General features: G+C 42.7%; 1 protein-coding gene across 6 annotated transcripts in view; it reads left to right on the plus strand.

Moving 5' to 3' along the window:
- The window catches only part of DNAAF11 (dynein axonemal assembly factor 11), a 75,127-nt gene that overhangs the window by 27,343 nt on the left and 21,826 nt on the right, over positions 1 to 25,958 (plus strand). For 3 of the 6 annotated variants that reach the window (XM_042254092.2, XM_042254091.2, XM_042254095.2), the window contains exons 4-11: positions 3,438 to 3,610; positions 6,863 to 7,089; positions 10,942 to 10,959; positions 12,232 to 12,423; positions 14,118 to 14,195; positions 17,581 to 17,646; positions 19,852 to 19,921; positions 20,730 to 20,825. In XM_042254092.2, coding sequence (XP_042110026.1) covers positions 3,438 to 3,610; positions 6,863 to 7,089; positions 10,942 to 10,959; positions 12,232 to 12,423; positions 14,118 to 14,195; positions 17,581 to 17,646; positions 19,852 to 19,921; positions 20,730 to 20,825 — 920 coding nt within the window. Of the gene's footprint in view, positions 1 to 3,437; positions 3,611 to 6,862; positions 7,090 to 10,941; positions 10,960 to 12,231; positions 12,424 to 14,117; positions 14,196 to 17,580; positions 17,647 to 19,851; positions 19,922 to 20,729; positions 20,826 to 22,480; positions 24,794 to 25,958 lie in introns of those variants that run through there. The other 3 variants (XM_042254093.1, XM_042254094.1, XM_027972890.3) reach the window with 3 other exon arrangements.

The following is a 25,958-nucleotide window of genomic DNA, read 5'->3' on the forward strand; positions in this document are numbered from 1 at the left end:
AAAGTGAAACAAATCATGTCTAATACAAAATGGTGATGACATCAATAAACTCTAGACTTAAAGAAGGCAGAAAAGCTGTTTTGAGGAGTAGAAAGTGAGAGAAAAAAATGTGGAGAATTCGGTCTGGACATGTTGAATGTGGAATATCTTGCAGACATGTAGAAACAGGAGTGTGATCTTCAGTTGGATGGTCAGGTATGGGTTTCTTGTTTGGGAGTCGTCAGAATCTGGGGTTAATCAGCAGATGAATGGATAAGAAAGCTGTGGTACATATACACAATGGAGTATTACTCAGCCGTAAAAAAGAATTCATTTGAATCAGTTCTGATGAGATGGATGAGACTGGAGCCGATTATACAGAGTGAAGTAAGCCAGAAAAACACCAATACAGTATACTAACACATATATATGGAATTTAGGAAGATGGCAATGACGACCCTGTATGCAAGACAGGGAAAGAGACACAGATGTGTATAACGGACCTTTGGACTCAGAGGGAGAGGGAGAGGGTGGGATGATTTGGGAGAATGACATTCTAACATGTATACTATCATGTAAGAATTGAATCGCCAGTCTATGTCTGACGCAGGATGCAGCATGCTAGGGGCTGGTGCATGGGGATGACCCAGAGAGATGTTATGGGGAGGGAGGTGGGAGGGGGTTCATGTTTGGGAATGCATGTAAGAATTAAAGATATTAAATTTAAAAAATAAAAAACTAAAAAAAAACTTAAAAAAAAAAGAATCTGGGGTTAGTAAAACCAGTGAACATGACTATTGTCATCAGGACCATAAGGAGAGGGGAGTATTGGGTCATTGATGGAAATCTGGGTTATATCCCCACTGATGGGGTGGAAAAGCCTGTAAAAGATCAAGAGGAATAAACGACATTATAAAGAAGAACAAGGAGAAAGTAGTGTCCCTGTTTCAAGCCAGTTGGAGGATCTAAGGGACAGTCCATGGTTGGTCTCATCCTACGCAGCAGACTCTTCGGGTGACATAGTGTGTCACAGAGGGTCTATTAGATCTGTCAGTGGGACGGTCTTGGGTCACCTTTCGAGGAGCAAGTCCTAGAAGAGTAGAATGTTGGGGGTGGAAGCCCGCTACTGTGGGCAGAGCCCACGGGGATTGAGGTGGAAGAGCCAGTGAGTGTGGAGTCAGGGTGGCTTGCAATGTCTCAGCAGGCATTGCCTACCTCTGAGTTCTGCCTGCCTCTCTAGATTCACTTCTTGGTGCCTTTGCACATTAAAAAAATTTTTTTCTGCAATTTTCTTCTTTTTTTTCCACACTGTACATAAGTTTATAGTGAAATATCATGGGTATTTTTTATCACTTTATCCTGAAGACCTGGGTCAGCAACTTATACATAGGTACCCAGTAACTTCTGAATAGATGGATGGATGAATAGAGGGTAAGAATCTATATCTGGAAGTGTTAAGTTGGAACTAACTTATTTGGAAGAGACTGGCTTTAGGTATGACTAGAGAGGAGGGACACGTGGGATTCTAGACAAGGTGGAGACAGGTGCTAGGATCAATAAGGGGGCGAGAACACTATCATTCAGTGGGATTGGCTCCATCATACAGCCTTTAGAAATGAGAAGCACCTTGCCATCGGCGACACGATTGCAGAGCTATGAACCAATCTGAATTCTGATTGAATTCAGAACCAATCTGGTTCATACTGGTGAAGTTAATGTAAGATATCAGGAACTGAGGTTTACCCTAAGTTTTATAGCCACAAAACAATGACAGAAAAGCAGTGTATAATCAGGAAGCCTGCAGGAAAAGTGGAGTGTGTAGAAGTTTGAAGAAATGGGTACAGAGCAAGATAGAACTGGGCTGTCAGCTGGCGATGGTTCTCTAGATACTGATGCCTACCAAATCTGCCATGTTAATCCAGCACCTGTGAGCCCGTCACATGGGGAGACAGCCTTATGTGAACCTTTCTTACAGGGCCGCCGTACAAACGAGGTCAGCTCTTCTTTGGCTGGTAGTGAGAACGGTAAACTGTAGGCACATGTGCTAAGAAGTCGCATGAGAAGCAAACAGGTGATAACGGCTGGTTCTCATCCTGCTGCTGCTAGGTCGCTTCAGTCGTGTCCGACTCTGTGCGACCCCAGAGACGGCAGCCCACCAGGCTCCCCCGTCCCTGGGATTCTCCAGGCAAGAACACTGGAGTGGGCTGCCATTTCCTTCTCCAGTGCGTGAAGGTGAAGTTGCTGAGTCATGTCCGACTCTTCGCGACCCCATGGACTGCAGCCCACCAGGCTCCTCCATCCATGGGATTTTCCAGGCAAGAGTACTGGAGTGGGGTGCCATCGCCTTCTCCGGTTCTCATCCTAGCTCATGGTTATCAAATCTTCCCAAGTGGCAGGCACTGTGTTAAGTACTTCACACAAATCATCTTTTATTGTCTTCACAAGCGTCTCTGAATCGGGTACCAATACTATTATAATTGCAGACGAGAAGACTGAGGCTTGTGACTTTTGCAAATTCACAGCAAGGTGTCAGAGTACTTAACTCAGGTCTCTCGAATTCCAAGGTCTCCACTCCTAACTACCAAGTGCTCATGGAATTCAGATGAGAGGAATCAATTCAAACTTGAAATTGATTCAAATTTCTATATCATCCGGCTATCTCTGCAATAAAGTTGGGTGGGTCACATTTACTACAGAGTCTGCTCAGTGACTTATCCTTTTTTCTGTCATCCCTCCGAGGACCACACTCATATTTGTTCCATTTGTTCACACCTTCGGTTCAGTGCTCGGTGGTCTTGGAGCCATTGTGTCTCTTTGGTGACTTTATAAAGATGAATTCTGAGGCTTGATTTTACGGAATGCCTTCTGTTTGGGGATTCCCCACCATCACCCTTTGCGTTGAGATGAGTCCTAACCACTGTACCTGGTAAAATTCTCAGGCCCACAGATTCCAGCGCCTTCTTTAAGGGGACATTTGTTCTGATGCAGAGCCCAGCCCAGCAGCAGCTTATACCTGACCTTCTTCACCCCAGTTAGTAACTGAATCCAAATGTCAATAGCCCAGAGTTTGCAGATGTGGGCAAGAAAAGGATTTCCTTCGACCTGAGGGACTCAGGGATTGAAAGTAAAGGGAGGCACAGAAAAGTGAATCAAGACTAAGCCTTTTTTTTTTTTTAACATTAAAAAATTTTATTTATTTTAATTGGAGGATAATTACTTAACAACATTGTGATAGTTTTTGCCATACATCAACATGAATCAGCCACAGTCATGCATATGTCCCCTCCCTCTTGAACTCTCCCCCCCAGCCTCCCTCCCCACCCCATCCTTGGTCAGCAGTGCAGGTAGTGAACAGACTCCAAATACCTGCAGCTGTTACTTCTGTGATGTGCTACTGTACACGTTTTAGTACCTGGGTGATTTTTCGGGCTTTGCTTTCTTTTCCTTTCTCCCACCAGGCTGTGAAGGGCTGACAAAGCTAGACTTGACGGTGAATTTCATTGGAGAGCTGAGCAGTGTTAAAACCCTTCAAGGCAACATCCACCTGAAGGAGCTCTTCCTCATGGGAAACCCCTGTGCTGACTTTGACGGCTACAGACAGTTCGTGGTGGCAACTCTTCAGCAGCTAAAGGTATGCTTTATCTCCATGATACGAAATTCTCAGAAAAAAATGAAAACAAGCAACTACACAGTGATTCCTGATTTATTCCCAGCGTTTTCAGAGAATGTGTTGTTTTAGAGGATGGAATATTCCAGAAAAATCCAAATGAATTCTTTGGCTCACTGAACTTTAAAAATTTTTTAAATAACTCGAATAAAGTTTGGAAAAATAAATGGGCATATTTTTCTCCTTTCTCATTCAGAATGCACAGAGTTGAACTGAGCTTTCTTTATGAGTTCAAGTCATTGTTATAGAGGGCGTCCATTATTACTAAGAGCTCACCAAAAGCTCAGGGCTTTTGAGGTGGCTACATGGGCTCCATCCCTGGGTCAGGAAGATCCCCTGGAGGAGGGCATGGCAACCTACTCCAGTATTCTTGCCTGGAGAGTCCCATGGACAGAGGGGCCTGGGTGGGCTACAGTCCATGTGGTCGCATAGAACTGGACACATCTGAGTGAGTTCATACTGTTAAACTCCTGTGCCTTTTTTTTTTTTTTTCACTCTATTGCTTTTTATTAACTCACTCGCTACGTTAATTCTCAAGCTCTCGTGTGCTTTGGAATACTTAGACACGGTTCGTGTTCACTGACCCCCGCCCCCTCTGCCCCCTGCCCAAGTACCCCATTCGGTATGCCTGAAGGGCACCCAAGAGTTTGCATTCAGAACAGGCTCTCAGGTGACTCTGATGCCACTGGTCCAGGGACCTCATTCGAGAACTGCTGCTCTGTGTGTTAATCTCTTCTGCCGCATCTCCCCATATCTGATGATTTTGCAAACCAGGAAAAAACACACAGTTTCTAGACAAATCCTACACCTGAAAACATTTAAGTAGTACTATTAATGTTTATGTGTTATAACTCCAAGAGCTCCTGACCTGCATGTGTTGGCCTGAAACCTCTCGACTTCTCTGGTGAAGTGTGGAACTGTCCTCCATACACAGAGGGCAAGGAGAGGCCAGAGAAAGGGGCAGCCTCTCTGGAGACAGACTGGCAGGCGGTGAGTCTAATAAGCAAGGAAGCTTCCTTACCAAGCTTGTTCTGGGCAACAAGATGAGTAGGGCTCTGCACCCGCCAGCTAGACTCTCACAGGTTTGTAGAGAGGCCTTAACTGGGTTCAGTCCAGAGGGTCTCAACAGAACCTTCCTCTCTCAAGGCTGTGCCCCTGGAACAGCTCCTAGTGTGGGAACAATGAGCAGAACATACTTTGCAGGACAGGGGAGGGGTGAGGAGCCTGTGATCGCCCAGGTCCAGCTCGCAGGCCAGCAGTCACATCCTCTCGGTGACCCGCGCCCCCAGCAGCGGGAGCAGCATTTTGCCTCTGCACAGAGAACGTGTGGAGGCCCTGGCTTTCTTCCAAGCCTTGTCCTCCATCCTCAGAGGACATTTGTGTTTAGACTGCTGTCTTTTGTGTAGGCAAAATTGCTGGATTAATAGAATACATTTTTTTCCCCAATGTAAAATGTCTTTGATTAAAAGAATAAGCGACTCAGATAATTGAATCTAAAACATATATTTAGAATGAGTGATATAGTAGCTCAGACATCGTCCAGGCCAGTCATCATTGTACAAGCACTTCCTGAAAAAATGAACAGATGAGAAGCAGAATTTTAGAGACCGGGATGCTATGCGCCCTCTCCCAGGAAGGGTGTGGGGCTGTCAGCCCAGCTGGGCCTGGTCAGCCCCGCAGTGTCAGGCTAGGAGTGTGTGAGCCACCAGACAGGAGCCTGAATCATGGGTCAGGGCTGTTCCAGGGGCTTGGCACACAGCATCTCTGATGTTCCTGGACCCTTGCAGGGAGATGATTAGAAGCATCCTGAGATGAGGAAGCCTGGCCTTGGAAAGCTGGGGCTCCTTGTTTAAGGTGACACCCCTGACAAGTGGCCCCAGTGGGATTTGAGCCTAAAAGCCCACCATTCTCCCAGTAACCACACTCCCTGCTTCTCTCTGGGTTAATGTGCAGGTCTCAGGTCGAGTCTTTCCTTCCAGAAAGACTGTTGTGATTCAGCTGCTACAACAGGCAACAGCCTGTCTTTGAAAATAGTGCTCATCAATGTGTTTACTAGTATTTAAAAATAGGCTGATAAACTTCAGAATCTTTTTTTTTAATTGGGGGAAAATTGCTTTGCAATGTTGTGTTCCTTTCTGCCCTACAACACCGTGAATCAGTCATAATCAGTTATATCCCCACCCCCGTGGGCCTCCCTGCCCCGTCCCTTCCCACCCCTCTAGGGCATCACGGAGCACTGAGCTGAGCGCCCTGTGTTGTCTGCAGCTCCCCACTAGCTCCCCACTAGATCCCCACTAGCTCCCCACTGGCTCCCCACTAGCTCCCCACTGACTCCCCACTGGCTCCCCACTGGCTCCCCACTGACTCCCCACTGGCTCCCCACTGGCTCCCCACTGGCTCCCCACTGGCTCCCCACTGGCTCCCCACTGGCTCCCCACTGACTCCCCACTGGCTCCCCACTGGCTCCCCACTGGCTCCCCACTGGCTCCCCACTGGCTGGCTGTGTATACCGTGGTGTATATGTGTCAATGCTACCCTCTCGGTCCATCCCACCCTTGCCTTCCCCCAGCGTGTCCACAAGTACATTCTGTACCTCTGTGTCTCCATTCCTTCCTGCAAATGGATTCATCATTACATAGCATTTCATTGAAAGCTTGTTATCTCCTTTGACAAGAGTTGTCCTAACAGATGTCTTATTTCCTAGGGCTATGATAACGAAGTTCTACAAACAGGGTAGCTTGAACATCAGGAATTTATCTCATTGTTCTGAAGGCTACAAGTTGTAGATCAAGGTGTGGGTTGGTTCCCGGGCCCACTCGCATTAGAGCTCAGTTTTGTGTAATATACAAGGCCCTTTCTCATAGAGAGCATTTGGGACTTCACCTGAGATATTGAAATTCTTAACACAATGAGCAGTTACAAAATTAATGTATTTTGAGAGCTTGTCATTAATAATCAGTTTCCACAGAAGACCTACTTATTGCTATTACCAGTAAAGATGCTTTGTAAACTTTATTAATTGTGTGAAGTAAAACACTGGTTTAGATCAAAGTTCGTGAAATTTCCCATTAATTACTTTGCTTTCAACTCCGTATCACTAAGGTGTATTATTTACTATTTCTAGTCTTGCAAGTAAAGTCCTCTTGGGGCTGATTCAAATTGCAGCTTCTGGATAAATGCACTGTGCTGGCTGGTTTTTTGCTGTTGTTGTTCCAGTGGTTGGATGGTAAAGAAATCGAGCGTTCAGAAAGGATTCAGGCATTACAGAACTTCCCAGTAGTTGAACAACAAATCAGAGAGCAGGAGAAAGCTTACTGTCTTAAGAGAGCCAAGGACAAGGAAGAGGCTCAGAGGAAACTGAAGGAGGAGGAAAGCAAAGGCGAGACGGGGAGAATTCACACAGGCTCTGACGGACACCGGCACGTGGACATCAGTGCTCCCCTGTGGGTAAATGGAGTGTCCTTTCTGGTTAACTCATGTTAAAAGCAAAACTTATGTTAAAAAGGTCTCTTCTCAAGGTGTTTACAGTGCCACTTAGAGTCCAGTGATTGATTTGAGGAATAAATTATGATGTGAATTTTGGGGAAGACCATGTGTGATCATCCCATTGTTTGTGACCATTTGGTGAGGTTTTCTTCCCTTGAGAGGGTGGAGGGGGGTGCCTTTATAAACTAGCAGCTTTAATTCTCATCTAAAATTATCCTCAGACAAATCTCTCTGAAAGATGCACAGGAAAGCTGAAATAGCAGGTGTACTTTGATTTATAAAGTAGGAATATTTTAGAAAAGTTAAATGCAAATCATGTTATTATACATTGGGCAATTTTAATTGCATAAGATGTTCTGTTTTGTGAATTATACAATGAATGCATTTTTAATGTGATTAATATGCCCCTAATTGGTCGTTTTTACAAACATGAATTTTTCATGCTTGCTTATTTTGAGGGAATTGCAACTGTACTCAGTTGATTTGATTCCATACAATGAAATCTTTCAATATTTTGATAACAGAATCTCTTAAACTTGGGAAAATAATAATTATAATGTATTTCAGATATACATAAATGTTAAAAAAAATAGGCAGCTATAGCTATTGTGTGCGCCACCACCCACACTTATTAATGTTAATAGTTGGCATGTTTGCCTTTTTTTTTTTTTAATAAATAGAATATCGATAGAGAAGCTCCTTCAGTGTTTCTCCCCCATCCCTCTCCTCCTTTCATCCTGTGGCATCCACCATTCTAAAGTCAGTACTTTAGCAGTGTTTCGTATAATGTCGATCCCATTGTATTATCATATATTTACCCACATAATTATGTACTTCTTAATAGCGCTTAACTAAGAGCAGTTTTATGTTTTGTTTTTTTTAGCATGAATGATATCTTTCTACAGCTTTGCTTTTCATTCAGTATTGTGTTTTTGCTCTTTACACATATGAAGACACGTAAGACGAGTTCATTCATTCTAGCTGTGGAATAAAATTCCATCGCCTGAATAAATCACAATTTATCCCAGAGCAGGCATTCAAAATATTTGATAGTGAGTAATTCTTTGGCCCCGACAGATGAGAATAAGCACCAGCTCCAGCAATCTGTGGCCCTATTTTGAGACCATAGGAAGGAAGGAGGAAGAGGAGGAGGAAAGGAGTGAGGCAGGAGGAGGGTCAGCTGAAGATCAGCCCTGATGCAGCCATTCCTCTTTGGGGGGCTGTGTAAGTGGCTTTCCATTTCTCTTTTTTTTCACACAATGGTGCACATGTCTCCTTGTGCAAGTACGGAAGTTTCTGAAGTATGTATTCAGCAGTGACATTGCTACATATTAATTGTAAACATCTTTTCAACTTGCATTGCCCAACTGTTTTTTAAAGTGTACTAATTTAAACTCATATATCAGCAGCGTTGGAGAGTTCCTAATCTTTTGTCAATAGTAGATAATGTGGTTTTTAAAACATTGGCCAATCACATTGGTTGTTAAATAGCATCTCATATTCTAATTTGCATTTCTAGAAGTAAGAGTGAGTTTCAGTATCTTAAATGTCTTCTTATATGTTTATTAGCTATTTAGATTTCTTCTGTTCAGGACTTCCACCTATCTTAAATAAGTTGTAAGGTTTTTTCTTACTGTTTTATAGCTCTTTTGTATTCTAGATGCAAATTCTTTAGTGGTTATGAGGTTTTCCAAATACCTTCTTGCAGTCTGTCTATGACTTGTCTTTGATTTCAATAAGAGCTTTTGTTTTCTAGAATTTAGACATATTAATGTAGCTAAACTTATTTTATACATTTTGATCTTATTTATGAAAATTTTAAATATCCTAATGTCATATCTATCTGTCTGGGGTTAACTTTTGGAGTAGGGTGCTAGTCATTTCCTGCACAGGATTGTCTGTTTCAGCCCCATTTATTAAAGTGCCATTCTTTTCCCGGATTATATTCCCTGCTCTTGTGATTCATGGGCCCATTTCTGGGCTCCCTAGATTCTTCAATGGGAGTACTGCCGCATGGTTTTAATTTCTATAAATCTTGATTTTTGCTAGGAGATATTCTCGTGTTTCAAAATCATCTTGATACTTCTCATCTCTTTTTTACTCTTTTGTAAGAATTTTAGAGTCAGGCTTTCAAACTCCCCCCAAATCCCTAGTGTAATTTTGATTGAAATTGCATTGAGTTTATATGTTCATAAGGGGAAAGTTGACACCTTCAGGACATTGATTCTTTCCTTGCTGAACTTTGGGATAGTTCTATTTATTTAGACGTTCGGAATCCTTCAGTAAGTTTTTATAATTTTCTCTTTAAAGATTTTACACTATTTCTTATTAGATTTATTTCTAAGTATCTTGTAGAATGAGATTTTAAAGATTGATTTGTTATTGGGTCTTTCTGATGTATATAGAGGCAAATAGTATTAAGAAATCTTGGTGGCGTAAGAGGCACAAGTTCGATCCCTGGGTCAGGGGATCCCCTGGAGAAGGGAACAGCTACCCACTCCAGTATTCCTGCCTGGAGAATCCCATGGACAGAGGAGCCTGAAGGGCTACAGTCCTCAGGGTCGCACAGAGTTGGACATAACTGAAGCAACTTAGCACGCATGCAGTCTTGCTGAACTTGTTAAAAAGATGCAGTGGTCAGTCTGTAGATTATCCTGTATTTTCTACTTAGAAAAAACACCTTTTAAAAAATAAATAGCAACTTGAAAAAATTTTCCAATCCTTCTACCTCTGCTCTTTATTTTTTTATGCTAAGCCTCCAATAATGGGTGGAATAGCAACAGTAAGAATGGGTATCTGTATCTTGTTCCCGACTTTTAAAAGAATGTTGCCAATTCATCATCATTAAGTACAGTGATTCCTGTGAGGCTTCTGAAGAGTTGAGTTAGTTTCCTTTTATTCCAAGTTGATGAAAAGCTTTCATCATCATGGATACTAGGTTTTTGTTAAATGCTTTTTCTGTATCTATTGAGATAAGCATGTTTTTCTGTTGATGTGTTGAATTAACATTGATAGATTTTTCAAAATTAAACCATCCTTGAATTTCTAGAATAAACTCACCTTGTCCATATTTTATTTTCAGTTTTTTATTGAAATATAGCTGATTGACAATGTTGTGTAGTTTTAGGTATACAGCAGAGTGATTCAGTAATATATATATGTGTGTGTGTGTGTGTGTGTGTGTGTGTGTGTGTATTCTTTTTCAGATTATTTTCCATTATAGGTTATTATAAGATATTGAATCTATTTCCCTGTGCTACACAGTAGGTCCTTGTTTATCTACTTTATATATAATAGTATGCATATGTTAATCATGAACTCCTAATTTATCCCCCACCCCACCTTTCCCCTCTGGTTACCATAAGTTCGTTTTCTGTGTCTGTGAGTCTGCCAAACAAAAATTCTTAATGAGAATGAAACTAGCGATTTCAGTGATGGTTAACTAAAATCTTGTAGAATATTATAGATTCCCCCCTTTTTTTTCAGTACCATAAAGAACCATGGCTATATGACAAAGCATTTATTTTCAGTAATTTGCACTATTTTGTTTATTAAACTGTCCAGTTGCATTTTATAATACGTAAGGTGTTTAAGCAGAATTTTACTGTATATTCTGTTTGTACTCTTTGAATTTCATATTTTGGTCTGTCTTTTTGAAAAGCACTTTATTTGAAGGTCAACTAAATGAGCATTTTGTGTTATCTCATTTCAGGAACAAGAATAATAACAAAATCTAACATTTAATGAGTCCTTACCATTTGCCGTCCTGGTACTAAAGGCTTCTTGTTCTTGTTTTCATTTTGTAACAGTGCGAATTCTAGGGAGAGGTGAGGGGGAGAGCCTATACCTGTTGTGTACTGCTTGAATGATGTCCTTCTCTCTCTGGAACAGTCTTCTGTCTCTCTGGCGCCTGACACACAGAAAGACATGCAATAAATACTAGCTGAATCCTTGCTGAGTAAATGTTGGCTGTCATAGAATAAATTATTTGATGCCTTATGGAGACATCATTTAATTCTCTGACAGTCCACAAAGCATGAATGAAAAAGAGAGCATTCTCATACTGCTTTTGTTTAGTCACTCAGTTGCATCTGACTCTTTGCAACCCCATGGACTGTAGCCCACCAGGCTTCTCTGTCCATGGGATTTCCCAGGCAAGAATACTGGAGTGGGTTGCCATTTCTTTCTCCAGGGGGTCTTCCTGACCCAGGGATCAAACCTGTGTCTCCTGCATTGGCGGGTGGATTCTCTACCACTGAGACACCAAGGAAGCCCTTACCATGTAAAGCTACAAAACCCAAAGTCATCCATGAAAATGGAGTAGATAGAGGCCGTACCATGGACAATGTCATATAGCCCACTGAAGAATTTTAGAGATTGAGAATCATTAAAGAACCTGGAATGTGCTTAGTTCCTCAGTCGTGTCTGACTCTTTGAGCCAGGTTCCTCTGTCCATGGATTCTCCAGGCAAGAATACTGGAGTGGGTTGCCATGCCCTCCTTCAGGGGATCTTCCCAACCCAGGGACCGAACCCAGGTCTCCCACACTGCAGGCAGATTCTTTACTGTCTGAGCCACCAGGGAAGCCCCTAAAGAACCTGGAAGACATGATCAAATTTTTAAGAAAGAGTCCTCTGGGCGCAGTGTGAAGGATGAAATTGAAGGGTGCAAGGCTGAAAGATTGATTACCAAGGCCCAGTGGTCCCTGAGTTTGTCTGGTCATCAGAACCTCCAGTGACATATTGTAAAGCAAGAGTCCTAGGCACCCCTCCAAACTGACTGGATAGACTCTGGTGGGAGCCTAGAGATCCGTACTGTGTATGAAGCTCCCCAGATGACTCATATCAGCCTAGTCTATGAATCCTTGAATCTGATTACTGCAGCATCCCTGGTGGTGGGTAAGGTAGGCCTGTCCTAGGGCTGTGGCACTAATTTCTCCAACTTGGCTCGGATAGGCTTTCTTTCAGACACATTTTGTTATTCAAAGCTTAGAAGATAATGTATTTTTTTTTTTAATATGTAAGGTATTTCAGGGGCAGTGTTCAGGATGAAACTCAGATGTCCCTTATTGGTCTTGATGTGTCCTGTGTTTGTCCCTAGTCCATCTTCTGAAGAGAGTAAAGACTACATCCAGGCACCAGAAATACAAGAAAGGCAATGTAAGGGGAAGGAATTAGATGACAGAGAAGACGACCTGGAATTCTGGAATAAGCCCTGCTTGTACACTCCTGAATCTAGATTGGAAACTCTGAGACATATGGAAAAACAGCGGCGAGACCAAGAGAGATTAAGGTATCCCATTTTTTCCTGTCATCAAGAGTGATAGAATATATTTTCATGATTGCACATCATTTTATCCATCATCTGTGTTAAATCTGTGCTAGCTATCACACACAGACTTTGCTTTTCCTAATTTCAGCTTTTTGTTGACACGTATCTACTAACATTTATTAATATCAGACTACCTTCTTTAGGTTGTTGTGAATCATGACATTTTAGGTAGAGTTTTGTTTGTATGTCCCTAGCTTTTTAACAACTTTAAACGTGTCAAATAGTATGGCCTGGTTTAGAGATACCAGTCCTCCAAGCCATTCTGTTCAGGTGCTGTATCTACCCCATCTAATGAGTTTCTGAGATGTTTGCCCTTAATTGTCCGGGGTCATGAAGGACAAGGGCTTCCCTGATAGCTCAGTTGGTAAAGAATCCGCCTGCAATGTAGGAGACCTGGGTTCAATCCCTGGGTTGGGAAGATCTCCTGGAGAAGGGAAAGGCTACCCATTCCAGTGTTCTGGCCTGGAGAATTCAATGGACTGCATACAGTCCATGGGGTCACAAGGAGTCAGACACGACTGAGGGACTTTCGCTTCACTGTGGAGAACAATGTAGCTCATGGAAACGTGAACTTAATTGGACCGGGCAACCCAGTTACAGTGCAGAAAAATGTGAATAAATGTCTATTACAAAATAAAGTTAACTGACACAAAATCTCTATTAAAAGAAAAATAGAAGTCTAAGGCAAAGAATCGCCTGTAGCTCTGTCGTTTTAACACATCTGTCCATCTGACCTTCTAGAGCTTGTCCATATATGCCTCTTTTAAGTTTTTATGTATTTTTTGCAAATGTTCTAAATAGATATAATTTGCATCCTACATTTTCTTTCATGTTATTCCATGAATTTTTCCTCTTTACTCCATTCACCTTCCTCCTGTCTCTACCCTTCATGGTAACGAGAGTTCATTAGCAGGCTTGGGTCCAGCCCTCCTCTACAATCATATGAATGATTTCTGCAAATGTGGGATTAGGGATCTTTTTTAAGAACAAAAATGGACTTATATTTTATATGTTTGTTCTCACTAAATCATCATCAACACTTTTCCACAACTTTTTAGATGACTTTTTAGTAAAAAATGAACACATTTTTTAATAGATGCACAATATCTCATAGTGTGAACGTACCACAGTCAGTCCAGTTATTCCTCCATTGATGGACATTCACAGTGGTTCCAGAGGCTTGCCTTTGCAGATGATGCTGTGATAGGCATCCTTTCACATAGATCCTTATGTACTGGTATATTTATTTCTATAAAATAGGTTCTGTTTGGCATTTTAAAAACTATAATTTTAGCTAAAGTAGAAGCTGTATACACAAATGGAGAATTGACAGTTAGCTGAGTAAATCATGCATAAAATAGACTCATTTAAACATTCATGGCTATTTCATGAAAAGGAGTTTTCTTCCCCCATTCAAATGATCTGGCAAATTGTCTTGGTCACATTTTCGCCTTACAGATATGGGTATAATCACACAGAAATCTGGCTCGATTGTCAGCCCCCAGCCACGGACCTCATCACAGTGAACTGATGTATTCACGAATATGCCGTTAATTTTTCTGAAACTGTCTCACACATTAGTTGCTTTTATATTATCTTTGTGTATTTTTTTTTCCTCTCCCTTTCCCCTTGTTCCCACCACCCCCGATACTAAGTGAAAAGAAGAAGAAAGTGAAGCCACCCAGGATGTTGGTCACCGAGGACGGGAGGGCCCTGAACGTGAATGAACCCAAGTAAGTGGGATCAACTGGAGATTTGAAGACGCAAAACATGTGGTATTGGTCATACCATGGCTTCAAGGGCACGTTTGCTCAGGTATCTGACCACTCTGAATAAACCAGAAGAACCTAATGAGAATGTCATTTTGTGCATATTTAAAAGCAGAGTGGCATTATGTTTTCAAGTACATAATGTTACATTCCACTCTCTCAGCATACAAAAAGTGATCTAGACATAAGGAAATCTTAGTTATTTCTGTATCCCCTGAAACTTTGGATTATGTACAACTTTTTCCCCGAAAATTTCAAGTGCCCCATTGTTGTGTTTTTTAGTTTTTTAAACTCTGCCATGAACAAGCTAGCTGAGAATCCTGATTACCTGTACACCTACTTTGTACTCTGGAACTCATCTGCAGAACTTTCGAGAGCTAAGACAAGAAATTGATATAAATTCCTCAGTGGAGCTGATGAGAGGGGAAAATATTCCTCATGTATAATAGTATCTTTTGTTGTTGTTCAGTCGCTAAGTCATGTCCAATTCTTTGTGACCCTGTAGACTATAGCCTGCCAGGCTCCTCTGTCCTCCGCTGTCTCCCAGAGTTTGCTGAAATTCACGTCCACTGAGTTGGTGATGCTGTGTAACCATCTCATCCTCTGCCGCCCCCTTCAGTTTTGCCTTCAATCTTTCCCAGCATTAGGGTCTTTCCTAATGCATGGGCTCTTCGCATCAGGTGGCCAAAATATTGGAGAAGCCCATAGTAGTATCTAGCTATTTTAAAATTAAAACTAGAAAGCAGGCAGAGAAGGCCTTTCATAGTCAAAACACAGATCAACAAGCCTGTGAACTCAATCTTGTTGGCTTCATTTCATTACTCAGAATGTCTGCTTTGACCGTTTCATTTGTTGTGCCGTTACCATGATAGAGGTGGTACAGTCCTGATCGCTCGGGGGTGTCGCTGACTCGTCTTCGCAGCAGTCAGACATGACAGGCGATATTTCTTCTTCACAGGTCCAGAACCTGAGCGGAGAGGTGAATGACTCACACAAGGTCACATAGCCAGTTGGTGGTGTGTCTGACTTGCCTGTGCTTGCCTAATTCTAGTGGTGTCCATGATCAAGTTTGTAATCTCACCCCAACCCCACCTCACACACACACACACACACACACACACACACACACACACCTTCTTTATCCAGCAGGCATGAATACATGATGCTAAGCCCTGGGGATGCAGAAGTAAATATGGCAGATTTCAGCCTTCAAGAAACTTAAAAATCTAGTGGGTAGACAGTCCCTTTTCAACCTACAGCAGGGCTTGAAGGAAACCCTCTGGACTCTCTGTGCCCCTAGTAAGACCCCTGAAGCTTCTTCAGTCCCATCACTTTTATATTCTGCATTCACAACATTTCTATATTCGGTCACATCTTTTCAAGTCTCAGACATGTGCTCAATGTAACACATTTGACCAAACCGATCATTCCTTTCCTTCTCGAAGCACTGTCTTCCCCTTGCTCCTGATTCTTTGACCCTCGCGCCTTCTCATCATCCTCTGCTTTGCTGGCCCCTGTCTGTCTGGTCTCCTAAATGCTCTGGGGCCAGCTCCTCAGCTGTCTTCTCTTTCCTCATCCGCTCTCTCAAGATCTCACCAAATCCCATGGCTTGAAAGACGTTTTCATTCCTCACAAGCAGACTTGATCTCTTCCCTGAGCTCGGGACTTGTGTATTCAGTTAGCTGTTTGAGATCCTGTGTGGACATAAGCTAGGCGTGGTAGGCTCATCCTGACTAAAGCAGACGTCCTTGCTTCTGCACCCACGACCACTTCCCATCAGAGCCTGCGTGCCCGTCGGTGTCCTCTGGCTTGGGAGTGAGCATCCACTGGGTGTCAAGAGCAATACCTCAGATTCGTCCTCCATCCTTCTCTCTCTCATGTTATCAGTGAGCCCACGAGCTCTTCCTCCAGAATTGCCAGAATCCCACCCCTTCTCATTCACCTCCTCACCACCTGCTTAGAGGACATCAGGCTACTTTTCCCTGGACAGTTGCATTAGGTCATTGAGTGCTCTCCATGGTCATTTCTTGGCCAACTACCACCTCTTCTATTCAGCGGAAGAGAGAGGGGGAAAGGTGGGAAAGGGCACTCAGTCCCCCCTCTTAAAGAATGCTCCTAGAAAGATGAACATTTTCCTTTGGAACTGAAGCATATGATCTCATCCAGCAGCCAGGAATGCTGGGGAATGTGGTCTTCACCCTGCAGAGCCGCATTCATCACTCAACTCAGGGGTCCTGTTACCACGGGTAAAGCAGGAGCAGACAGCGGGGAGTGAGTATCAGTGTCTGCCGTAGAAAAAGTGAAAGTCACTCAGTCGTGTCCGACCCTTTGCGACCCCATGGGCTCTACAGAAAACCTCTCTGAAATTACCTTCCGATAGATACGTGAAGGGAGAGTTTAAGTTGTTGGCTGGAAAATGGGGCAATAAGCAATCAAGGCAGACGAGAAAACACCTATAATAAAAGTCCCAGAGATGAGATCAAAAACGCATGGGTCATCTGTGCACCCGAAGGAGTGCCTCCCTCAGGGCTGCTGGAAGTAGTGAGAGCAACCACGAGCAGACCCCCAGCTGGCAGCAAATTGAGGGCTAGTGGTACATCTTCCCAAACAATTTAGCCTGCATTCTTTAACATCGCTGGGTTATGTACTTTAGAGAATACAACGATAACTGAAATACTCAGAATGAAATTGACCAGGTAATTCTGAACAATGCATCGGCGGTATGGAAGTTACACCTAGGACTCAACCTCACGGTCCAGCTAAAAGACTTGGGGCTTTGAGATCCTGCCTCCCAGATTCATGTGACCTCTTTCCCGGCTATGTCAGCCCCCTCTGAGCCTCTGTTTCTTCTCCTGTAAAATGGAGGTGATGGGTCACAGGCAGCATCTCTGGGGAAGTGGAAAGGTCACCGATGAAAGAAGAGAAAAAGACAAGACTGTTTAAAAATGAAGGAATCGTGTGCTGGATAATGGCAAGCAGATGCAACATGTGGTCCTCCGGCAATAATTCCGCGTTTCAGTTTGCTCCTAGCAAACCCGAATGAAGAAGGGAGAGGAAAACTTTAACCACCAGATGTCTCTGTCTCTGCACCAATGCTGATTTTTTGGATCTAGTGTAAGATTCCCATATGGAAACCATGTAAACAGAAATAATTTATAAATATGTTGTAGGCTTCTGTTGAAATTGTTAAACTCTGGCATTTTATTGACCAGCCACCAAAATAAGTGTGCCATTGAAGATGAGGATATAGTTACTAGTAAATTTCCTTTTAATATTGGCATGGGGTTATCTATCAAGTATTGCTAAGAACGTCCTTTTGTTTCTTCCCCCTAAATGGATTGTTCCTTAGACTTGACTTCACTTTGAAAGACGATGAAAAGCGTAACCAGATCGTCCTGGAGTTGGCCGTGTATAGGTAATGATGTTTTACCATGTGTTTAAAGGGTGGCATTTCTGTTTTCCTTCTCAGTCATAGTCTCTTGAGTTCTGAAACGTGAACACCAGCCTCTTTATAGCATCCAGAGTCCTGCCTGGTCTCACCTACCGCACTCGCTTCCTGCCCCTGGAACCTGCATCCTGACTGCTGCTCTCCCCACCCCACCCCCACCCCAGCTCTCCTTGGCTGTGTCACTTGCTCCACCAGCCGGTGTCACCTCCACCCTTCCTTGCTGCAGTCACTCAAAGACACTCAGCCATCTGCCTCAATTTTCAAAGGTGCCAGGCTCCAGCACACCCCCTCTACCCAATTGCTCATTTTGGGATCCACATGCGTGGTGTTTCTGCTTCTCCAGCACTTTCAGACCCATTGACGCCCCAGGGCCTCTGTCCAGGCACCTCCCTCTGCCTGTGACACTCTCACCCCAGGTGTGACGCCCAGGGCCTCTGTGCAGGCGCCCAAATCTGCCTGTGACACTCTCACCCCAGGTCTGACCCCCCAGGACCTCTGTGCAGGCGCCCAAATCTGCCTGTGACACTCTCACCCCAGGTCTGATGCCCCAGGGCCTCTGTGCATGCGCCTCTCTCTGTCTGTGTCGCTCTCACCCCAGGTCTGGCGCCCCAGGGCCTCTGTTCAGGCGCCTCCCTCTGTCTGTGTCCTCTCACCCCAGGTCTGACACCCAGGGCCTCTGTGCAGGCGTCTCCCTCTGTCTGTGTTGCTCTCACCCCAGGTCTGACACCCAGGGCCTCTGTGCAGGCGCCTGCCTCTGCCTGGGTCACTGTCACCTTAGGTGTCCTCATGACCTTCAGGCCTTCATTCAGATGCAACTTTATCAGAGAGGCCTGTCTGCGCACCCCGAGCATCCAGTCTAGACCAGTATCTGCCTGCTCCAGCACTTCTTCCACCTCACCCTGCTTCTTGATTTCCACCCGACGAACTCTAAATTTCCTTGTAGTTTGAAAACTGTGAAGTTGAGGCAGAAGCTTGTGTGTGTTCCTCCCTGTTTGTATCTCCAGCACCTAAAGCAGCGCCTGACACCTGTCAGGATCTCAATAACAGCGCTACTGAAGGAATGAATGGTTACCAATGATGCAGTCGGTGGACGTTTACACTGTAATAATGGCCTTTGTCTCTCTGAGGGACGTTGCTGCATGCTCTGTCTTATTTAGCCTCTCAGTAATCCGGTGACTTGGGAGGGCTTGTTATCCTGGAATTACCCAGGGTGGGTTGGGGGGTGAGTCTTGTCAAAGTAGACACAGTAATTGCAGAAGTCAGAAAGTGACCCCTTAGGCCCAGGCCCAACACTGCATTTTTTAACTGTGGTAAAGCAATCTTAGGAAACAGGTGCTATTTGTAGCCTCATTTTACAGGTGAGACTACAGAGGCTTAGAAAGGTTAAGGCGTGTGCTCCGAGATAATCAAGCGGGAGGGGAAGGGGAGTCAGTCCTCCCAAGTCTGTGTGGTCAGAGTCTGCGCCCGTCACCCTGCATCTGTCCTACCTGCCTCACTGAATGTTTGTGAGTTTTGAGTCATTGCCATGTTTTCAAACATTCCCAATCAGTATTTTGACATGTATAAAAACAACCATTTGGCCAAACTTCTCATTTGAAAGAGCGGTATGGAACCTAAACCTTTCCCCTCTTGTGGAGTCGAAAACGATGGGGTCACTGTCGTGGCTGAGGGAGGAGCTGGGGTGCTGGGCTTTCTGGGCAGGACATTCCTAGCGGGGGAGAAGCTGAACCAGCCTTTCAGGATGGTCGTGTAAGGACAGCCGCACAACTGCTGTGGAAATGGAACAGAACAGAGCCCCAAGGACGCAGGCGCTTAGTGGATTCAGCATCCCTGGCTATTCACATCGGTTTTAGGGGCTTAAAATAAAATATTCATGAAAGAGCATGGCAAGCCATTTTCTGCCAACCTCTGGTATTTCAGGCCGCAGATATTTTGGGGCGAGGGGCAATCAATGCCAAGTGTACTTGTGGGTCTAAAAATGAAAATGCTGATATATTGGATTTCCTGTGAGATCTGGGGATTAATTTAAGATGGATATTCTAAGACCTGTGTATCATGGAAACTGTGAACTTTCTTCAGTTAAAATGGCCCCGTAAGTGCAACTTTATATTTGCTCTTCTTTAAACTTAATGTCTTTGAAAAATTACGAGACTTGATTGTTGAATTTTGAAGGTATATGGACACTTCTTTAATCGATGTTGATGTACAGCCAACTTACGTGCGAGTGATGGTCAAGGGAAAGGTAAGCGTGACCCTGTAGACTGTTACCATTGCAGAACTCAGCCTAAAACCTAACTAACTTGCCTCAAAAAAATTTTTAAGCCATTTTAAAATAGAAAAAGAGAAACTCAGTGCTATTTTTTTTAGACACACGATTTTACAACTGGAGAGGTATTAAGCAGAAACGGTTGCTGACCAGGGTGTACCTTTGTAAAATTAGTATTTTTAACCTGTATCTATTTAGTTAACACTTTCCAAGACCTGATAAGATGGTCTATATGGGTAGCCTGTGCTTGAAATTATATTTCAATATTATACACATTTAAAATTGTTAATGGTTTCATTCATGAAAGTGAAAATCACTCAGTTGTGTCCAACTCTCTGTGACCTCACGGACTATACAGTCCATGGAATTCTCCAGGCCAGAATGCTGAAGTGGGTAGCTTTTCCTACTGTAATTTTATCATTTTTGAAATAGTGTGTTTTGCCAGTTCTAAGTATTCATGTGAGATAGCCTAAAGACTTTAAAAATGGAAATATGTTGGTATTTTATGATAGGATGTTTTATCTATAAATGCTTTATCAGCCATGTTATCATGATTGGACCAATCATGATTTATGACTGATAATTGTTCTGTAAACCACTCATTAAAATTGGAAAAATAGTTTGTACCTATGGAGTATAGCCCCATATATTATTTTTTTCCTAATAAGTCTAATTAGACTTTTTTTAACGATTGATGAATTTTAACTATGTAACAAAAATACCTCTTAAAGGAACGTCCTCGTATAATATACACTCATTGTCCGTACTTCCTGTTTACTCTCAGCCATTTCAGCTCGTCCTCCCTGCAGAAGTCAAACCTGACAGCAGTTTTGCTAAAAGATCTCAGACCACAGGGCACCTGGTTGTCTGCATGCCCAAGGTAGGCAGCGCTATTTTGATCCATCTCAAGTCTGAATATGTTTGTTCCTGAAGGAACCTGACCTACTAGGGCTCCTGATGACTTCTGATCAAGGTCCTTTTGGCTGAGAGAGCCAGAAAATCTTCTCACTCCAGGTCAGGTAGGAGAACAAAGGTCAGCTGACTCCTCCTGCCAGCAGTTCTTGTCTCTGCAGGCTTCTTCTGCCTCTCAACCTAGAATGGGGATAGAGTTGGGGGATATGGATCACAGGATCCACTGAGCGTGTCTGTCACACAGCAATCAGTGCTTTCCTTACAGATGACTTTGAGAGGATATGTATTGGCCTACCTAACATAGGCCTTGGGTCCCTAAAAATTAAAAAAAAAAAAAATGTGATTGAATACCAAATATTGAGCTTACTGGTTTTGTGACTTTGGGCCACTTATTAACCTAACGCTGGGCCTCTGTTTCCTAACATTGCTCTTAAGAAAGATAATGACTCTAGGAAGGATTGAAGGCAAAAGGAGAAGAGGGCAGCAGAGGATGAGATGGTTAGATAGCATCACCAACTCAGCGGACATGAATTTGAGCAAAGTCTCAGAGACAACGGAGGACAGAGGAGCCTGGCGTGCTGCAGTCCATAGAATCACAAAGAGTCAGACATGACTTAGTGACTGAATAACGACAACAAAGAAAGATTATACACAGAAAATTCATAGCACTGTGAGCGCTCCGTGAATGTTGATGTCATTATTGTTTTTTGTATTATTTTTATGAAACAGACTAGATAGTATTTTAACTAAAACTCTTTTCTGTCTTTTATTTGAGAGGAGAAGTGTTGTATATGTATTTTTTTCCAGTTTTTTAAATTTGAAGTATAGTTGCTTTATAATATTGTACTAGTTTCAGGTGTACAGCATTGGTTCAGGTTTTGTTTTTGGTTTGTTTTTTTTTTTTTGGCAAATTACTTTCCATGATAGGTTCTACAAAATGATGAATATAACTCTGCTTTATAGTAAATCCCTGTTGCTTGTCTATTTAATGGATAGTAGTTTGTATCTGTTAATGATAGCCTCCTAATTTGTCCTTCCTCCTCCCTCTGCTAAATGTCTGATAGAGAAAAACAAATACTATATATCACTTACATATAGAGTCTTGAAAAAAAATGTAAAGGAATCTATATGCAAAACAGGAATAGACTCAGACATAGAGAGCAGAAGTACGTGTCCCTTAGATATGGCTGACTTCTGAACACTGACAGCTTCCCCTCACCTGGCTTTCAGACTCCTTAACCTTGATCTCAGAGCTGAATGTCTGAGGCAGAAGCTCTTTAGAAGCCAGAACAGGCTTAACAGGGACAGATGACAACCCTGAAAGAACTTAAGGAAATTAAACTTAAAAAAACAATCATTTGTCTGTACAGAAAGTTTGGATTCCTCAATACAGACTCTGTGAATGAGTTAGGATGTTTCATGCTGCAAGCTACAGGAAACCCCAAACAAAACTGGCTTTCACCATAAAGAAGCATTTCTACCTATGGAAGGTAGAGAGGGTTCAGGCAAGGGAATGTTAAGACCCTTTCTGATGTAGCTTTGTCCTTAAGCCAGCTTCCTTCCTGACCTGAGCACTAGCAGTAACTAAGGTGACTTGATTTCTTGTTCTTACCTTGCTTGAAGATAGAGAATCAGAGAAAGACACAGAGAAAGGCCCTCTCCTATCACCATGGAATAAAAACTCCACTTCGCTGATTTGGTCAATTTAGCTGAAGAGTCCAACGAATCTTGATGAGCTTGACTGCGGACAGTGGAACATCTCTGGTCAAAGAGATGGTCATCCTTTCTTCATTCCTATTATTTTATGTTTGGTTACTATCATCTCATGCCATGGGCTTTCCTGGTGGCTCAGTGGCAAAGAATCCGCCTGGCAATGCAGGAGACACAGATTCGATCCCTGGGTCGGGAAGATCCCCTGGAGAAGAAAATGGCAACCCACTCCAGTATTCTTGCTTGGGAAACCCCATGGACAGAGGAGCCTGGCAGGCTACAGTCCATGGGGTCACAAAAGAGCTGGACACTACTTAGCTGCTAAACAACAACAACAGTCTTATGCCTTGAGCTGAGGGTGGGGTCAGCTTTGCCCCAGTCACTCAGGTTTCAAAGGGGGAAGAGGAGGTTCTTTTGAGGAAGAAAATGGGCCTGGGGGACACGGACACAGAGATTATAAACTTGATTAACCAATAAGATTTCTATAATGATTTACTAATCCTTCATTTTCCCAAAGCCAGTTTTGTAACAGATTGATTCTGAGTAATCAATTATGTATTTTTACTCTGAGGCCATAAAACAGCAAATACAATTTGTTGTCAAGCAATAAGACAACAAACACGACTATAAGAATCTCATTGTCCTTGTTGACAACAACAAATGAAGGAAACGCTTCCGTGCTGATTAGAATATCCTATAGGGAAATCTAAGAGATAACTCAATTACTTTGGTGTTTCGACAGAGACATTTGAATGACACCGTGATCAGCACTGTTCTTTCTTTTGTGTTTTTTGTTTTTTGTTTTTTTTTTTTTTTTTTTTGGAAATTTCCATTGTGAGAAGCCACAGATTAAAAGGTAATCGCTGGTTTCCTAAAAAAAAATTCAAGATGTGCAATTTGTGGACCTTTTACAGGGTGCCAGGCCATTGATCAGGCGACCTCTGTGCTCTTTTCCCATGAATCTTTTAAATAAATGCAGCATTCTATTTCCATTATCCTTTCTGTTTTTATATCAGTTTAAATTTTTCATGTTAAGTATATATGCAAAGCATAAAAAATGGCTTATTGGAGAAAAAGCATTCTAGAAGTGCTTAGTTGAAGATGGATAATTTATACAGAAAGAATCAGAAGGTTTCTTTTTTTTCTCAGTAATAAACTGAGTAGCATTTTTTTTCCTTTGAGATATATACTTTTTAAGATTTTAGGGACTTCCCCAGTGGTCTAGTTGTTGAGACTTGGCCTTCCAATGCAGGGAGTGTGGGTATGATCCCTGGTTGGGGAGCTGAGATCTCACATGCCTCTTGGCCAAAAATCCAAAACAAAAAAAGAAAAAATAAACAAAAAACAGAAACAATGTTGTAACAAATTCAGTAAAGACTTAAAAAGAAGATTTTAGACTACTATGTTAAAGTAACATTGATGTCAAGCTATCCCTTTCATTAGTCCTTTGAAGTTGTTATTAAATTATTAATTAATAATTATTGCCTTTTAGAATTTCTTTTATATACCTCTGTCGTTATTCCCCCTAAAAGGTAGCTAGTCGATAAAATCAACCTTTGGAGAATACTTACTTGCCCAGAATTAGTTGTTTTTCATTTATGAGTTAGGTATTTGCAAGGACTATTAAACTCAAAGAATAAAAGCTTTTTTCCTAAAAAAAAAAATCATCGGAAGTTAAAAATAAAAATTCTAGCTTCACTTATGGTTACTATTGAAAATAAGTATTAGTAACAATTAGCATCTTCATCGTTCCTGTTGATTTTAACAGTTGCAGTACTGAAGTTTGACCCACTGAACCATCTTGTGTGTCTAGGAATTGTCAGTCTGACCCGCATTATAATGACTGAGGCATATTCTTAGAGTTTTAAAGCATAAAAATCAAGTAGACACTTAGGTATACTTTTGATTCATTCATAGGAAACAGTGTTGTCAATATGTTAAGTGATAACTCAGTACTTCAGGAAATACCTAAAATTGACCTTGGTAGTTTATAATACTTGGATACTGTAAATTAATGAAAAGGAGATCAAATTTGCTGTTTAGTTGTTCCTTCTTTGTGATAGTATTTGTAAAGATTATTTGTGAAGAGCTCATCTATTTGATGATGTCTGTGATGGGACGACTCCAACTGTGTTTGTGGAGATGCAGCAATGAACTTTGTATACATTTTTTCAAGGATGTAAAATTTGTAATGGAACCCATAAACTGCTCAACTATTTCTTATTAGCCACTTCACTCAGCATTTTGTCAAAGATGTCAAATGGATCTTTTTCCCTTTCCTGCCCCTGAATGAGGCTGGGTCTGTACAGACTGGGTGCTGATGAGCAGGCAAGTTTCACATCTGTTCTTTGTCACAGGGGTCATGGCTGAATATTCCCTTGCTGACCTGCTGGGACCTCCCAACTCAGCACCACACCCAAAGGCTCTTATCTCATGCTAGCTCCATGATACCAGCTGCTTCCCAACATCTGGTACCGAGTCTGTATCTGTGGGTTGGTATGATACCCAGACATCACAATCCCTACCATTCCCTGCAGAGTTCCCATCTCCATTGGCCATCATTATAACTTAACTTGTGGGTCCCACGCCTCCCGGAAGGCCATCTCCTCCACTATGATTTCAAGGGTTGATACCTTAGCTGGAAGAGTTGGCTGGGGTTGTGGATGAAAAAGTACTCTGGCTTTCTCAGAAAGTGGCATTAGGGGCCTCCCCTGGTGGTCCAGGGGTTAGGAATCCGCCTGCCAGTACAGGGGACATGGGTCCGATCCCTGGTCTGGGAGGATTCCACATGCTGCGGGGCAGCTAAACCTGTGGGCCACAGCTGAGCCCATACTCTCCAGCCCGAGAGCTACAACTGCTGAAGCCTGAGTACCTAAAGCCCGTGCTCCAAAACAGGAGAGGCCACCGCGATGAGAAGCCCATGCACCGCAGTGAAGAGTAGCCCCCACTCACCGCAACTAGAGAAAGCCCGAGCAGCAGTGAAGGCCCAGCACAGCCAAAGATAAATAAAATTAAAAAGAAAGAAAGAAAGTGACCTTAGAGAATAGGAGGTCAACTGCCCAGGTAATAGAGGAGGAGGAAGCATTCCGCGTCTCATGAGGCTCTTCTCAGTCCTGCTCCACGGGTCAGTGGCATTTCCCGCTCATTTCCAGCACTGTTTTATTCCTTAGTCTTAGCTTTGGGGGTCCGTGTAAAGAATGTCCGTCTCCTGTGCCTGTCTCCATTTATTCCATTAGGTATATCCATTCAAGAAACATGGACCCAAGGTGTCATCCGTTTACCAGAAACCCACTATTCTTCTTTGGGGAAGAGTTGCTAATCCTTTTCTCAACACAGCAGCCAAATGATAATTTTACAGTGTGTGTACATCAGACCAAGTCATGTTTTCTAG

Source organism: Ovis aries, chromosome 9 (genome assembly GCF_016772045.2).
Source record: "Ovis aries strain OAR_USU_Benz2616 breed Rambouillet chromosome 9, ARS-UI_Ramb_v3.0, whole genome shotgun sequence".
NCBI lineage: Eukaryota > Metazoa > Chordata > Mammalia > Artiodactyla > Bovidae > Ovis > Ovis aries.